This window comes from Lithohypha guttulata, assembly GCF_036872675.1.
Source record: "Lithohypha guttulata strain CCFEE 5908 chromosome Unknown scaffold_1, whole genome shotgun sequence".
NCBI lineage: Eukaryota > Fungi > Ascomycota > Eurotiomycetes > Chaetothyriales > Trichomeriaceae > Lithohypha > Lithohypha guttulata.
In genome coordinates, this window is record NW_027042750.1 from 3,079,084 (window position 1) to 3,095,355 (window position 16,272).

At 48.9% G+C, this 16,272-nt stretch overlaps 6 protein-coding genes across 6 annotated transcripts; 4 read left to right on the forward strand and 2 right to left on the reverse strand.

Annotated features, from left to right (window-relative positions):
• Positions 1 to 240: 240 nt before the first annotated feature.
• LTR64_001123 (uncharacterized protein) lies at positions 241 to 2,181 on the forward strand (the record flags this gene model as incomplete). Its single annotated transcript, XM_064895504.1, has 2 exons — positions 241 to 1,063; positions 1,187 to 2,181. 2 exons carry the CDS (start codon positions 241 to 243, stop codon positions 2,179 to 2,181), a joined length of 1,818 nt encoding a protein of 605 aa, XP_064758191.1.
• Positions 2,182 to 2,395: 214 nt separating this feature from the next.
• TIM10 (protein transporter tim10) lies at positions 2,396 to 2,757 on the reverse strand (the record flags this gene model as incomplete). The annotated part of the gene is made up of 2 exons (XM_064895505.1): positions 2,396 to 2,549; positions 2,657 to 2,757. The coding sequence occupies 2 exons, from the start codon at positions 2,755 to 2,757 to the stop codon at positions 2,396 to 2,398; spliced, it is 255 nt and encodes an 84-aa protein (XP_064758192.1).
• Positions 2,758 to 3,736: 979 nt separating this feature from the next.
• MSK1 (mitochondrial lysine-tRNA synthetase) lies at positions 3,737 to 5,350 on the forward strand (the record flags this gene model as incomplete). Its single annotated transcript, XM_064895506.1, has 3 exons — positions 3,737 to 3,845; positions 3,893 to 4,078; positions 4,125 to 5,350. The coding sequence occupies 3 exons, from the start codon at positions 3,737 to 3,739 to the stop codon at positions 5,348 to 5,350; spliced, it is 1,521 nt and encodes a 506-aa protein (XP_064758193.1).
• A 793-nt stretch (positions 5,351 to 6,143) lies between these two features.
• On the reverse strand, positions 6,144 to 7,262 carry LTR64_001126 (uncharacterized protein; the record flags this gene model as incomplete). The annotated part of the gene is made up of 2 exons (XM_064895507.1): positions 6,144 to 7,173; positions 7,222 to 7,262. 2 exons carry the CDS (start codon positions 7,260 to 7,262, stop codon positions 6,144 to 6,146), a joined length of 1,071 nt encoding a protein of 356 aa, XP_064758194.1.
• A 4,437-nt stretch (positions 7,263 to 11,699) lies between these two features.
• On the forward strand, positions 11,700 to 12,961 carry LTR64_001127 (uncharacterized protein; the record flags this gene model as incomplete). Its single annotated transcript, XM_064895508.1, has 3 exons — positions 11,700 to 11,777; positions 12,104 to 12,490; positions 12,539 to 12,961. The coding sequence occupies 3 exons, from the start codon at positions 11,700 to 11,702 to the stop codon at positions 12,959 to 12,961; spliced, it is 888 nt and encodes a 295-aa protein (XP_064758195.1).
• Positions 12,962 to 13,829: 868 nt separating this feature from the next.
• On the forward strand, positions 13,830 to 16,226 carry URE1 (Urease; the record flags this gene model as incomplete). The annotated part of the gene is made up of 2 exons (XM_064895509.1): positions 13,830 to 15,851; positions 15,903 to 16,226. The coding sequence occupies 2 exons, from the start codon at positions 13,830 to 13,832 to the stop codon at positions 16,224 to 16,226; spliced, it is 2,346 nt and encodes a 781-aa protein (XP_064758196.1).
• Positions 16,227 to 16,272: the final 46 nt, after the last annotated feature.

A 16,272-nucleotide genomic window follows, 5' to 3' on the forward strand; every position in this document is an offset into this window, starting at 1 on the left:
CACCTTGGCACCCTTATGGTAACAAACCTGAGTGGATTTCCGTCAGCGTTGAATGTGATTGCAGTTCCTGATGGAGACGTGAGAAAGCATCGTGAAGACTTCATCGTCAATGAGAACCTCAAACGGATGGGTTGTACGGGCCGTGCAGCAATGAATCTGCAGTACCCACCAACAAGCACGGTTCAAAAATTCCATCGCATTTACAGGACTAGTGAGAGAGTTCCATTGTACTCGTCGGTCATGGAGCTTGTAAGGTTCTGTCAGATGTCGCTAGTCCTATATGGCAAACTGGACCCAACGTATGCGGATGGGCTTCTGTGTGATATCACCGAAAAGGCGACCAATGCATGGTGGAACGAAGTTGGAATTGACTTTCACAATTTTGAACCCAGCGATGGTGTGCTCGGGCCTACCACGGTAGCTGCTCTGATAGGACTGATAATTGGTGGTTACAACAGACTGAAAGAAACAGGTGCGCCAGTCGGAAAGGACCCCCTGGATCTCCCAACCATGAAAAGAGCCATCGGACACTTTCAGAAGATGAACAGGATGGAAAGAAGTCGTCGACTGGATCGTGCAACACTGGACCGTCTACATCGTGTGACGGCTAACAAAGCTGAAGATGAGGGATTGGCAGTTACACGAGCCTTGAAGTCGACCGTTGGAGCTTTCAGTGGGAAGGGTGGTGAGATGATAGCCAGGGGACTAGGCGGCGGTAAAGAGAAGGCCGGAATAGCAGAAGTCGAAACTCTAGACATCGAGAGGTTTGCGCAGCTGGTGATCGGACGCAGCATGAAATGGCTATGGCAGGGAAAGGACAAAGGCCAACCTAATGTGGGTGCAGGCGCGCCTGTTGATGAGCTGAATGGAAGGGTCTTCTCGACGGACGACCAAGGTAACTTCATCTGGACCAGCGAGACGAAGAACGATGGAAATGATGTTACTTTTGTTGGTGGTCCGGATCCTGAAGAGAAAGGAAGACGAACTGGAAGGTTGAGAGACGCTGTAGGGCTCAGTAGTAACAGGAACCACGGTCCACGATCACAGCATACCGATGATGAAGGTACGAAACACGACCGTCTTGCCATGATACCAGCACCTAGCAACGTTAGAAGAAAAGGTCTGAGCCACCAGTCTTCACACAGTACTCTGCCTAGCGAGTTTCCTCCACTTGTCCAAGATCTAGCAAATGCACCAATCACTACGACCAAGCCTGAGATACCGAAAGACTCTGGTCAAACTCAAGCCATGGCCAGCACGAACCTTACAGCACATCGACAAGCATTACGAGGAATTGATCACAAGGGTAGAGAGTCTCCATCGAAAAGGCGGGTACATGAAGTACTTTCGAGAATCCGGGACGAACTAAGGGACGACCGCTATCAGAACTTTTCGGCCAACTTCAGATTCGAGCAGCCCCAAACGACAGGACTCAAGCGCTCACTAAGCACGATTAACCTTCGTACCATTCAAGAAGCACGAACAGCCAAGTTGCCTAGACATCTATCCTATAGCATTCTCACAGATGCTATAGACTATCAGAAACACCTCGCCGAAGATACTGACGTGGACGACGAGGAGAAGAAGGGCGTCACCAAGTCTGTATCATCGCTGATCAAAATCCGCAAGGAGCAGCTCCGAAGATCCCAAGAGCTGGGAGTCAAGGTATTCGGCATCAGTCGAGGTATCGCACCCTTTGCACAGACAAGGATTGGAAGAGTGGAGAAGGTGGAGCGAGAAGCTGTGGCACAACTCGAAGAACTCAACAATGTCTATTATGGACACTTGGAAGAATATCAGACTCTTCAGGCCACATCCACCGATCTCGTGGCCCGTGAGAAGGCGTCCTTGAACGAGGCAATGCGGAGTATAGATATGCTAGGACAGAAGCTGGACTACGAGATTGATTCTCTACAATCCCGCATGCATGAGGTCGAAGAGAGCATTGACGACTTTGAGCGACGAGTGATGGATATTGAGGCCAGTATCAGAGTATTGGTGGCGCAAGAAGAGAAACCACGACAGGCATCGTGGTACGAGCGCTGGTTGACCTTTGGAAGGACAACGAAGATGGTGGAGCAAGAAAGGAAGGAAGTGTCAATCGCCGAAGAGCCAAGGGCGTTTATTAGGTCTTCTGCACGGCCTGATGTACATAATGCCGGACCAAGTCATAACATATAATGTGTAATATACAATGCCCATAAGCTGGACAATCCGTCAGATTGACCTCTGGCTACAGACTGACTTTTTTCTTGCCATACATTTTCATATCCAAGCTACCGCCGGGCAATCGTGGGAAGATGCCTCGACGATCTCAACGTCGGCTGCGCCCGCTTTATGATCGACTCGCCTCGAGGAACACAATCTCGAATGAAGAAAACGTGAATTCGACCTCTTACATACCAAACATGCCTCCGCCTACACCGCCGCTCCCTTGCCGACCAGCAGCCTCGCTCTGCATCTTTTCTGAGACTTTCATGTTGACTTCGAAGAACTTTGCGACACATCGATCTATGCAGACACTCTCGGCCTTGTTAAGGTCTCCCTCCCTATAGTCGGCTGGTATACATTTCTTCAAACAGGATTGTGATAGTCTGGAGATTAGACTGTCAGCATTGCCTCGAACGACCTCTGTACTGATGTAAATGCCCCTTACCTATTGAACATATCCGACACGAGCTCGAGCTCTGTTTCTGCGGCCTCGATCTTTTGCGCTGAGCTGAGCTGCGGACGGCCGCCGCCGAAGAGGAAGGACATCTTGAGATATAGGACTCAGAGATGTGATTTGAATATCGTTGTTGTGGGTGTTGTATCTTCTTCGTTCTTCTTGGAAAGCGACTGTGTATCGCGCCTGCTGCTGTGAATTGTTGCAACTTGTGCTTGACTGAATGTCGCGAATGTATGTGCCCAAATAGGAAGTCATCCAAAAGTTCGGCGAGGCTGCGGCGCACCTTCCCGCAATCACAAATCGCGAAACATTATCGAGTCTACGAGAGCAATGTGCTGAGCGTTTCGACTTTGTACACCAAGTTCTGGGAATGCCAAACCTGGAGACATCGTAGCTTCCAAGCTGATGTTGTCAGCGCTAACATGCCTGCGACAATGTCTGTCACCTTCAAGGCGCTCTGCGCAGTAAGTGCACCATTCGTGTTCCACGTACAAGCAACTGTTCCATTTCCCATATGATGAGACATCGAGAACCGCTGCGAGTGACTGCTGTGGTGACTTCAAATCTTTACAGCTATGATCACGACCACTCAAAGCTTCAAGCTGCCTGATCTTTGCACGTCCGAACGCGTCCACTGGAAATTATTCAGCACGATTGCATAGCTGATTGAAAGCCAGGATCAACAGGCTCACGCGAGTATCTGAACCATTGTGGTACCGGCCATGTGATAAACACGCCACATTCACAATCCTACGTTACAGCAGCTCGAGTACTGGACATGGAGATCATGGATCTAAGCGAAACGTGTCAAACGTGTCGCCAGAGAAGCGTCAACATGATCTTTACTCAACAGGCTTTCATTACTACCCACGAGCTCCTTCTCGTGAACCGATGAGCATCAGTGCTTTCTACGAGAGAAGCAGGATTAGCCTCGAGCATGGTCTACACGCAAATACAGTTGGTGAAGGTGTAGAACCCAATGGAGACGGGACTGCAGTATCCATACACCATTCGTCTACCCTCGAGGGTTTCGTCAGCACTTCCAGCAAAGACGATATTGCCTTTGACATGGAGCAATCGTCATCTAGGTCCTTCGAAAAGAGTAGCAGATCAACGGACACGCAGACTAAACATACTACTGACCATGCATGGGCCGTCGAGCCAAATGTTGTCACTGGTGAGTTTTTAGGTCCAGTTGACTTGACCCGCTTCTGATACTAATAGTGTCTGGCCGTATTCAAGCCATACGTTCTGCTGGAACAAAGCTCTTATTCATCGATATCGTCGATCAACCTGGTGCCAAACTTCAGGTCGTGGTAGATGCGAACAAGCTATATATAGGTGGTATGTCAGAGTCACCAAACCCAGTAAAGGCGTTTAGAAAATTAATCCAGCGTGGTGACACTATTCGTAAGCACCCGAGCCTCTCTTCGGGTTGCCTTGCTGATTCCTCTAGATGTTACTGGCTCCCCATATACGACTACTGCTGGCGAATTGTCATTACGAGCTGTGCAGCTGCCACGTCTTACGAGTCCGTGCCTACACCAAATTCCTGAAACATCGTTTGGCGTTGACTCAGACTTCGCTCATGACCGCCACGTGCAGATGCTTACCGATCCTGCCGTGGTCAAAGGCTTGATCGCCCGTGCTCGGATAATCGAAGGGATGTCTGATTTCCTGCGTGGGCTACAATTCGTCAATGTGCAAACTCCTATACTAGCGGCGTCAGCTGGCGGTGCCAACGCACGGTCTTTTGAGACCTCTGCAACAGAATTCCCAGATCGCAAGCTTGCTTTGCGCATTGCACCAGAGTTGTGGTTGAAGAGACTGATCGTTGGTGGCATGCAAAAAGTCTTTGAGATTGGACCGTCTTTCCGGAATGAAGGTTTGGACAAAACACACAACCCCGAGTTCACTACCTGTGAGTTCTATGCTGTCAACTGGTCGTTAGAAACTCTGCAACGGGAAACGACGAAGATGATAAGGTCCATTGTCCGAAGTTTGGGTAATTCTACCTCGCCGAGTTTTGTCAATAGTATTGGAGATGCACATACTATAGATGAGCCTTCACCTTGGCCAAGCATCGACTTTATTCCAGCTCTGAACAAAGTGCTTGAGCTCGACCTACCTGACCTCTCGTATCCCTCTGCTCGTGAGCAGATCGTGGAAATATTCAAGACCCGGAGTCTAACACTACCTACCACACCAACCCTGCCTCGCCTCCTTGACAAGCTCTCCTCTATCTACCTCGAGCCACAATGCCGGACCGCAACCTGGATTATCAATATGCCAGAATGTATGTCTCCGCTAGCCAAGTCATTTTCACACCCTCAGCTACCTCACCAACAAGTCTCGGCTCGCGCTGAGCTCTTCATCGACCACAAAGAAGTCGTGAATTGCTATGAAGAAGAGAACAGCCCTATTGAACAACGAAGAAAACTCATCGATCAGCAGGGATATGCGCGACTTGGCCAAGAGGTGGACGAAGAAGCTATGAAGATCGATGAAGATTATATTCGTGCATTGGAGTGGGGACTGCCAACGACGGGTGGTTGGGGCTGTGGCATCGATAGACTGTGTATGTTGATGTTGGGCAAGGACAACATTAGCGATGTTTTAGCCTTTGGGAATTTGAGGTCTGTGACTAGGGGTGCTGGGAAGTGGGAGAAGTCGCATGGTTAATAACAAATTAAGTTCCCAGTTGATAGTGCATCGGTAGTCGACGCAAGGCCTACGCATCAATGTATTCAGTCGCCCGTCTCTATAGAGCGTTTTCAGAATAAAAAAATACCCGTCCCTTGTGATGTCTACTGAAGATCTCGATTGCTGTTGCGATTGCGGTCATAGGAAAATGCTAAAAAGCGGACCATGAATAAATTTCAGCTCGGCGTTAACATGTCGTAAGGTGGTTCGCCGTCCTGGTACCCGTAGTAAATCCCCTATTGCCTACTTTACTGAGCGATACAATATGGACATCTATGACCCGGACTAGCGAAAGAGCTCTGCTGCACTATATATAGAAGAAGGTAAGAATAGTAGAAGAACGCTTCCTCTTCTACTTCTCCTAAGAACGAGTTATTCGATCTACAATAAGGACAGTACAGCTCTATTGTCGTAAATCATTAATTTTAGCTATGCTCTCGTCTCTGTGCAATCCAAAGCAGCCATGTAGGTAAGATGCAGAATAGCTAGAGCTCTAAGATTCTCGTCGTATTTTGTAGTTATCAGATGTTGAGTGATTTTTCTCCTTAGCTAGAATGTTAGACCATTTTATCTCCGTGTTCCTTAGCATGATCGACTCTAGAAGTTATAAGAACGTAAAGCCCTCTCTTACTTAGGAGAACTTCTGTCGTCCTGTCTTCCTATCCGCCTATCGTTCCGTCTTTTTGTACTTTTACCCTCCTATACTTATACTGTAGAGATAGTGCTCTGTTGTCATACCATCGGACCGCTAACCCTAGCAGATGGCACGTAACTATCGACCCTGGTAGTAGTGACCTCGTCGCCTTCCGCTAGAGTCCGGCTGAGGTTCACCTCTTTGAAACCCTCGAAGATATCCCTGGTCATGAAGTCTCTGGAGCCGAAAGCTCCAAATTTGCCTCTCTTCCTTCATGGGTGTCTTGCCAACGACCTTGTAGAGTCCATCGTACCGGTAGCCCTTGCTTGGTTTATTAGAAACGATACTATGCATATTGCAAGATCGAATCACGCGCACAGGGATTTGGGTATCGAAAGACCTCATCATGGCTTGTGTAGCTGCGGTTGGGTCTCGAACAGGATTCCAAGAGCCAGGATTGTGCATGTGCGGATCTTCAGTGTTAGTTTCTCCCGAATCTGCTTTGTCGGGAAGGGCAGTGCCCATGTACTCAATGACCTCGCCCATGTCGATGTCAGCATAACCTTTGTTTTTGGACTCGTCGAATTCGCCGAGGACGATCGACCTTGCACCACCTGCGATAGTGCCACTGATACCTGCGATGGGAGGCGCATGCACTCCATCCCTTCTGAGCTCGAGCCTCGACATCCAGATTTGGCCATTGACCAAATCTCCAGCTCCGAAGTATTTGGCGTCAACGAGGAACCCGTACGTCCTGTCGAGTTCATATCGAATTGATCGTCTGATACCATTTCGATCAAACGTGTCCACAGCAACAATGCCACGCCTAATAGCTCCCAAGAAATCACCCCTACCCCACTTACGTTGAAGTACCGTCAGCTCTTCTTCAATATAGCCTGGCAGCTCTCCTCGACGTCGAACGGCCTGGTTCTGGGGCGAGAGAAACTGCGTTAGCCGTGGGACGATCTGAGTACTGGCCACACCTTGTTGTTCATCTCCTGCAAGCGTCACGTCTTCCATTTCCAGAATCCATTTCTCCATTCGTCTCGCCTCTGCTCTGTATTGGGCCGGCCCAGAAGCTTTTTCAAAAGCATCTACTATACCAAGGATCGTCTGCAGTGTCTCGTTTGTTGTAAAGCGCTCACCCTGTAGGCCGAGAGTGTGATGCCTAAGCTAGTAAGTACAAGGTTTCAACCAAGCACGTGTAATGGCATACCTTTGAAAGTCTTCCTGGTCACGTTCTTCCCATTTCGGCATGGGCTCTAGTATCAATGGCCTGCAGTCTAGCTTATCTGCACTTCTGTGAGAGCAGTTGTAGCTTATCGGACAGGTGCATCGGAATCCTACCGCCTCTGAAGAACTAAAAGTTGCTCGATGATTGGTACCACTTGGTGACTGGTTGCCAGTCGGGGTCCGACTATCTCTAACACTGGACTCAGAGGAGCGGCTTTCTCTTCGCCGCCTGCTCTCCGGAAAAAACATCGGAGTCGGTCTTCTAGGAGAGTGTAACGGACTGAGAGGGCTGCGACTACGATCTCGTGTGCTGGAATTCCTGGCTCGATCTCGATCTCTCACAGGGCCGCTATAGGCGCGTTGCCGTCGTGAAGTATCCGAGTTGCTCCTCGAGCCTCTGTTGTGGTCGGCAAACATCCGCTGAAAGTCAGTGAAATAGTTTTCTGAGAGCTCCGAGAGCTGAGCGTCCTCGGTGGATTCATCGAGGCCTATCTCTCTCTCTTTGTCAGCAATAGAACTCGGCTCGCGCTCGACGCCTGGCACAGTCGCATGGTCGTCGTCCATGGGTTCGGCTTTGATATTCACGAAATCATTATCTATTCCTTGTGAAATTAGTGACGAAGTCATGCCTATGTCTTCATTCTCAGCGCTTGAACCTGTTTGTACACGAACTGCTCTTCTCTGCCAAGAGGGTCCTCCAGGTACTTTGCCAACACCAGGTACGAAACCGTGCCTCCATGCATTGTGTGCGTGGGAATTATTGCCAGACATGATCGCTACGAGCAGTGACTGGTGAAGATTGGATTTGGAAGTAAGATTTCGATCGCGAAGATAGCAGTAGATATCTCAGCTCCCAAGAATGACAAATTCCGTTGAAGCTGTGCCAATTTCAAGGGACTTGGAAGATTGCTTGAAGTGTATGCGTAAACGATGATGGAACGCATTCGAGAAGGAAGGAGCACGGTTTATACATACAGTCATATCGCTATCTGATGAGCGTTGTGATGCAGGAGTGAGGACGTGATGAATACTCTACCTTTAGGCTCGCTTCATTCTCGATATCTAAGGAGTAACAGAGGTGATTCTCAGCATTTCGCAAGGTCGGATAATTCAGTCGCGATACAGAGGTTCGTGGACCCGAAGCTTCGCAACTACGATACGTGTTGTGCTTCGAATGTGCTTGTATTGGTTGCAAAAAGACAGGCCTTGAAACCAGGTCCAGTTGAGCCTTACGGTTCGTAATTTTGAATCGTATGTATTGTTGTCCAAACACATGTTGCGAAGCAGCTCGATACATCTAGGACTGCTTTATGGGTTCGTTGTTCTTACCTTCACATGTCTGTACTTAACGCATGTCCGTCCAACTATCTTACCAAGAAGGGTGAACAGGCAGGATCAGCGCTCAAGGTCTCTTCTGTCATGTCGCAAGTATCGTGTGAGACGTAGCTTGGGATACTGAATAACATGGTGGAATAAATCGAGGTGATGAAGAGTGACATCGTATAGGCTTGCTTGGCATTCGCTCCCAGGCAGCACCTTCCTCTTTCGAGCATTCCCTCCACCACTTCAAGTGTTACTCGAGTATTCCGAGTCAACATATCAGAGTGCGAACATCAGGCATTACTATTAGCAGTGAACTTCAAGTTATCAATCGACGCCTAATCACAAGAGTTTGACCCTTTATGCGAGATTCTGTGCATAGATGCAATGTAGTCGAACATTCCGGAAGCTAAAGCTACACACTTTGTCTTATCACCCAAAATCTGATCAAATATCGAGTCTATCTGCAAAGCGCCCAGCATCTCGATCACTTTGGCACCATGGAGGAACGGCACGACGATGCATACAAGCACGATATTTTGGGCTCTCCAGCATTCCAACTGTCCTTCTCCCTCCAGTTGTCTTCGGCGGTCTCCTGATCACACTCTGGACTTACAAATGCCTGATGATGATCCTATTTCAAAACAAGATCATTTACATGCCTTCTATGCCACCGTTCTCGAGATCAGAAAAGCTTGAAGATTACCTGAACGAATCTAAGCCCGTCAAGTGGACCGAGCACTCGATAAGGTCGCTTGATGGTACCAAGCTCAAACTACTTGAGGGGTATGTGCCTAATGGAGTTTCTCCTATAGACACGAAACACGTTGTCGTTGTATACTTTCAGGGCAACGCTTCATCCTTGCCACCACGACTGCCATATCTGTCGGGCATTGTGAAGTCACTACAGACATCTGCGGCTGATACTCATTACCGCATCGTGGCTCTTTCTTACAGAGGTTTCTGGCGATCAAGCGGAAGACCCAATCAGAAAGGTATTGAGCTTGACGCTCAAGCAACATTAGAATGGGTTACAGAGACCTATGGCCACCTGCCAAATGTTGAGTTTGTTCTTTGGGGTCAATCGATTGGCGCTGGCGTAGCCACGACGTCTTTAGCTACATGGCTTCGTGGGGACCAAAGGAAGACCAGAATTTCAGGCCTCTTACTTGAAACCCCATTTTCCTCTCTTCGGGCAATGCTGATCGCCCTCTATCCACAAAGGTTTCTCCCATACAGATATCTAGGTCCGTTTCTCATGTCCACGTGGGACTCTGAAGCAGCATTCATGAGCATTGGCCACGATTTAGCTCGTGAGCTTCAGGACGCTGGCGATGGGAAGGAACCAGAAGATCGGCTTCGTGTTCTTCTGCTTGAAGCTGGAGAAGATGAATTGGTACCTGAAGGAGACGCCGCTGGTCTCCTTGAAGTGTGTAATAGATCTGCTAGCATTTCTGCGGAGCACAAGGTTGTTACAGGTGCTTTGCATACTAATGTGATGATGAAGAGCGACGGAAAGAGGCAGATAGTGGATTTCCTGAAGAAATTCAACAGAAAAGGTGTGTAGCAAAGAGAAATAGTTGACAGCACAATGAAAGACCTGCTATACTGGTGGTGCTAGACGTACTCTAGCCAGTGTGCTGTAGACATCCTGGAATCTATGAAAGGAGTCTGAAGCTTTTGATTATGCTTCAGAAATTGGCTTCATTATGAGGTGTACGAGGAGTATTTGGGCAGGTCTTTCGGATAGTCCAGACGCCCAAGCAGTTGTGGAAAGGTGCCTATTGACATTTGTAAGGTAGAGTCATAGGCGTTGATTAGAAACAATCTGGGAGCACTGGAAGGACTGGGTTGTTGGAGCATACATGTAGTTAGATAGTTTACAACCAGACCTACAGCACGTCGGGCTGATAAAAACTGCCAGAGACACTGGTATCCAGTATTGGATAAAGGATGAATACGCATGTCAGTCTCGGTCTGTAAAGACAAGCGCCATCATGACTCTAAGACCTTACACCGTGGCAACGTTGTGAAGTCCAGTCCAAGGCTGTTGAGCGCTCGATGGGCGGCGAGTGGGGCTTGTGGAGGAAGTCAAAATACGGTATTTCATCGTTACACAAGAATTTCAACGTTACAAAGTTTCAGCTCTGCCCAATTCGAGGTCATAGATGTAATTAATCACGGCGAAAGATGCTGGCAGGCACCGATCTCACAGCGGCGAAATAGGCGATGTGGTTGGTTGTTCCTTTTCCTTTGTCGATGAGAAGTTGGAGCTTGAAGCTCCAGCTGCCGCTGAACGATCGTTGATCAGTCCACCCAGATTCTGGGCACAAACTTGGAAGGCCGACCGATAGCCGCTGTGTTCCCATAATAAATCTCAACTTTCAGCTTGAGGAAATGCTGACGTTAGCCATCGATTAATGCCCAGGACTGGTCTTATCCTCAGCTGTGTGCAGCATACTGCAGCTTTTCGTGAGGAAAACTCTGTTGGGTCGTTGTTACCTTCCATGCTGCGTGATGAAAGCAAAGCAGCTTCTAACATTGTGTCACTTGATCACTTCAGATCTACACAACTGACCAGCCAAAATGCTACTACGGAGGACACCAGAGCAACCAAAGTTGTAGACGCAGGCAAAGATTCTCGTCGACATGCCACAGTTGTCAAGCAAAAATCAGTTTAGAGCTCCCACGCTCGTGACGTGTTTGAGAAGAGGCACGTTTCAGAGCCAGACGCAGCATGGGCAGCAGTACGATTGAGAACGCGCTCATACAATGCATGTTGAGAGAGAGCAGCAGCACCGGGGGCTCTAGCTCAAAACAATAGCTAAAGACTGGGCGACTTTGAGGCGAGGTGCAGCAGGTGAAAGCCAATAACAGGACGCGAAGAGGCAGCACAGTGGGGACTGGTAGTGCTAAACTCGGCGGCAGGTCTCGGTAGTGAAAATAAGTGGTGACTGCCCGATGAAATTTTGACAGGTTGATCTGGATGTGGTGGTCTGTCGCGCTGCCTAGCTTAAATCACGTATCCCCATCGCCCCTCGATGTCCTCTGCCTAAATTTCTTTCCACACCTACGTTCACTGCCCAACACGCCCCGACCACCACCCATATTTCCGTTCAATCACGTTTGTAGCCGGCTACAATGGCCAAAACCAAAGCTGAGCCTGAGGCTGGCACAGTGAACGTCAACATTGCAGACTTCCAGCGAACTCGCGACTCTGTAAGTCATCGGCGCCCCCATGCCAGCATTATTGCTTGTCATCTATTCTGCACAGCACCTATCCACAACGATATACCGACTGGTCACTATGGGTCAGACTACCATCTTTCGAGGTGACATCCTGCCATCAGTCCACCATATGCACCCCGCATTATGTCTGTCGACAAAGCTTTGTCTCAACCACGATACCAGTGGCTGATGCACCTGCATCGTGGTTGCCGTTGTCGAGCTCCATCACTTTCCAGGGCTGCGTTCCACACCACAACCCCGTGCAATAACTTCGTGACATTTACTATGAGGGTAAAGTGACTAACCATCCATCATAGGTCATTGTTGCTCTCGCTACTCTACAGTCTAGTGTTAAAGAACTCTCTAAAGCATACATCAACCATGCAAACACTGTGCTTGCCCCTGGCAAAGTCGGGTCACTCGACTCGAATCTTACTGAGGTTCTTACCGAGTCGAACCTCTTGGGGGGTGGTACCATTCCAGGACTGACGGCTCCTCAAGATGTCGCCGAAGAGGGCAAGAAGAAGAGGAAGCGAGCTCCACATGATCCAAACGCACCCAAGCGTGCCTTGACTCCCTACTTCCTATATATGCAAAACGCTAGGGCTCAAATACATCGAGAGCTTGGTGACCAAGCAAGACCGAAGGAGGTTGCTGACGAAGGCACACGACGATGGGGTGACATGTCTGCTGCTGAGAAGAGTGTAAGTTGACTGGCTAAGCGTAACGTGACTACTCTAACACAGTACTAGATCTGGGACGACAAGTACCAGAAGAATCTTGCCGCATACCGGGTAAGAATGGCTGCATACAAGGCTGGTCAACCAGTCCCTTCTGAAGAAGAGGCTCTCCACCTCGTCGAGGCGGGTAAAGCCCCAGAGCATGTGCCTGGAATTGACGGCCCTGAAGAGTCAGAAGTAGAGGAGGCTGCTGCTCCAGTCGAAGAAGTTGCCGTTGCTGCTGAGGAATCAGAGGAAGAGGATTCACCTGAGCCGGAGAAGGAGCCAACTCCACCGAAGTCGAAACGAAGAAAGTCTGACAAGAAGGTTGAGGAGACCCCCAAGGAGACCCCCAAGACAAAAGGTAAGGAGCGAAAGGCTAAGAAGGAGGCTACACCTCCTCCTCCTGCTGCTAAGCCCGCCAGCGAAAAGCGGAAGAAGACACGCAAAGGATAGGAAGCTTTGAACGATGTCAATGGTAGTCTCGATGTCATTGTCGGAGATCAAAACCCAAGTATATAAGGAGACTGGGGATCACTGCTGATCAACATGTCATATAAAACTAAGCGCTACGGTCTCTGCGTCGCTGCGAACTGTCAACATGCACGTTAATGTGAGGCATAGAGTGGTACAGCTACGGGGCACAGCCACTATGAAGCTGGTACAGGTGTTGTGTATGATGGGATTGCATTTACACTGATGAAAGGAACAAATTCTGATAGTTGCGTTGCTTCGACTCACTGGTTCGCATCTGCCATCAATATATACTGATGGTACTACCGCCTCAGTGAGCTCTGGTGCTTTTGTCAACGCGTGCAGATTGCTCCTGCCTATAATCACGAGCATTTTACACCCCGCACCGTGCCCGCATCCTTTGCTGATATGCAACGATAAGAGTCGTTTTACGAGAAGCTATTTACCTTGTCTAGAGCTATACTATTGGCTGGCCATGTCGTTCCAGAACTTCATAATTGAGATTGATCTCTACAAAGAAGGCCTTTATCGAGGCAGGTACTTCTTGCCATCGTGAATTGAGCTGCCAGCAAGTATGCAACTCGTCCCAAGAGAAGTACGTGTTCTGCAGTGTAACCACATACAGCTCTTGACTGACACGCTGGTAGCTCGATAAACTAGTCACGGCCCAGGTGGGCTTCTTGGCTCAGAGGAGACTCGCACGTGGTGTGAAGCTCAATCATTCCGAAGCTACCGTATGAAGTTACTATCGATGCTGCTGAGGAGGAACCACTGACATTCCTGTAAGGGACTGGTTGCGAGTGTCTTGCAAGAGCTCATTCGTGATGGCAATCACTCCGTTGCAGATCTTATGTCGCTTGGCAAGACCATGCTTGGGAGGAGACATGTGTTGCCATCAGTCACATCGACTCTGACCGAACTTCAGGTGGAGGGCACCTTTCCAAGTGGTACTTACCTAGTTACTGTGCACCATCCGGTCAGTAGTGACGACGGCAACCTCGAGCGAGCGCTATATGGGTCTTTTCTACCCATACCATCCAACGATCTCTTTCCCCTTGAAGATGCCAGTGTGTACGAGAGTGACAAGATGCCTGGCGCCGTCGTCGTAGCGAAACAAAGCAAACCGATTGTGCTTACCGAAGGTCGCAAACGAGTCAAACTGAAGGTGACGAGTAAGGGTGACCGACCGATACAGGTTGGGAGTCATTACCACTTTGTCGAAACGAATCCTCAGCTCGATTTCGACCGTGGCAAGGCCTATGGGTGTAGGCTAGACATACCTGCTGGAACTTCTGTCAGATTTGAGCCCGGTGACAGCAAGACCGTCACATTAGTCGAGATAGGAGGAAACAAGGTTATTCATGGTGGCAATTACCTTGCAACTGGAAAGGTCGACACCTCAAACATCGACTCCATTCTTGAAAAGATTCAGAAGGCTGGCTTTGCACATACACCTGATCCATCTACTGATACAACGCATATCTCTGGGTACGAAATGACTAGAGCAGACTATGCGGGAATGTTTGGCCCCACGACTGGCGACCTGGTGAGACTGGGAGCTACAGATTTATGGATCAAGGTCGAGAAGGATATGACAGTATATGGAGATGAGTGCAAATTTGGTGGTGGTAAAACACTGCGAGAGGGAATGGGACAGGCATCAGGTCGCAAAGACGAGGATGTATTGGACACAGTTATCACGAACGCCTTGATAGTCGACTGGTCAGGAATCTACAAAGCTGACGTTGGCATCAAGAACGGATTCATTCGAGGCATTGGAAAGGCCGGCAATCCAGATGTTATGGACGGAGTAGATCCTAACATGATTGTTGGTGCAAGCACCGATGTTATTGCTGGTGAACATGATATCCTCACAGCAGGCGGTATTGATACTCACATCCACTTCATCTGCCCACAGCAAGCCCAAGAATCTCTTGCCGCCGGTATCACCTCTTTTCTTGGTGGGGGTACAGGACCAAGCACAGGAACCAATGCTACTACTTGCACCCCTGGTAAGCAGCATCTTAAGCAAATGTTACAAGCCGTTGATGTACTACCAATCAATTACGGTATTACTGGCAAAGGCAATGATAGTTCTCCAATATCCTTGCGCGAACAGGCCGAGGCTGGAGCTTGTGGATTGAAACTTCACGAAGATTGGGGATCTACACCAGCCGCTATCGACACCTGCTTAGGAGTCTGTGATGAATACGATATCCAAACACTGATTCACACGGACACATTGAACGAGTCTGGCTTTGTTGAAACAACACTAGCCGCGTTTAAGGGTCGAACTATTCACACGTATCATACTGAGGGAGCAGGAGGTGGTCATGCCCCCGACATCATTTCAGTCGTGGAGCAACCCAATGTGCTTCCTTCCAGTACAAATCCTACTAGGCCATACACCCGAAACACGTTGGACGAGCATCTGGATATGTTGATGGTCTGCCATCACCTGTCCAAGAATATTCCTGAAGACGTGGCTTTTGCCGAGTCTCGCATTCGAGCGGAAACGATTGCTGCGGAAGACGTGCTTCACGATCTGGGGGCAATCAGCATGATGTCTTCAGATAGTCAAGCGATGGGTCGCTGCGGCGAAGTCATTCTTCGCACATGGAACACAGCACATAAGAATAAAATGCAGAGAGGGCCACTACCCGAAGACAAAGACAGTGGCGCAGACAATTTCCGTGTTAAGCGGTATATCTCCAAGTATACTGTCAATCCAGCCCTGACTCAGGGTTGGGGACATATCATCGGCAGTGTTGAGGTTGGTAAATTCGCTGATTTGTGTCTATGGAAGCCGGCCATGTTTGGTACAAAGCCTAGCCTGGTCATCAAGGGAGGTATGATCAGCTCTGCTTTTATGGTAAGTACACCTGATTTCTTGTCTTCATTTTCGATTCTGACATTCTTTCAGGGTGATCCCAATGCGTCCATCCCAACCATCGAGCCGATAATCGTTCGACCACAATTTGGAGCACTTGCACCACAAACGACTTGCATTACATTTGTGTCGAAAGCTTCGATCGACAACGGTGCAATTGAGTCGTATGGACTTAAGAAGCGCATCGAGGCAGTAAAAGACTGCAGAAAAGTGGGCAAAAAGGACATGAAGTTCAACGACGTGATGCCTAAGATGAAAGTTGACCCTGAAAGTTATCGGGTCGAGGCTGACGGCATGCACTGTACTGCTGAGCCAGCGGAGACATTGCCACTCGGGAGTGGATATTTCCTCTTTTAGAGAATCATACTGATATCGAGAAGGACTGAAGGTTGTGTCTTGATGA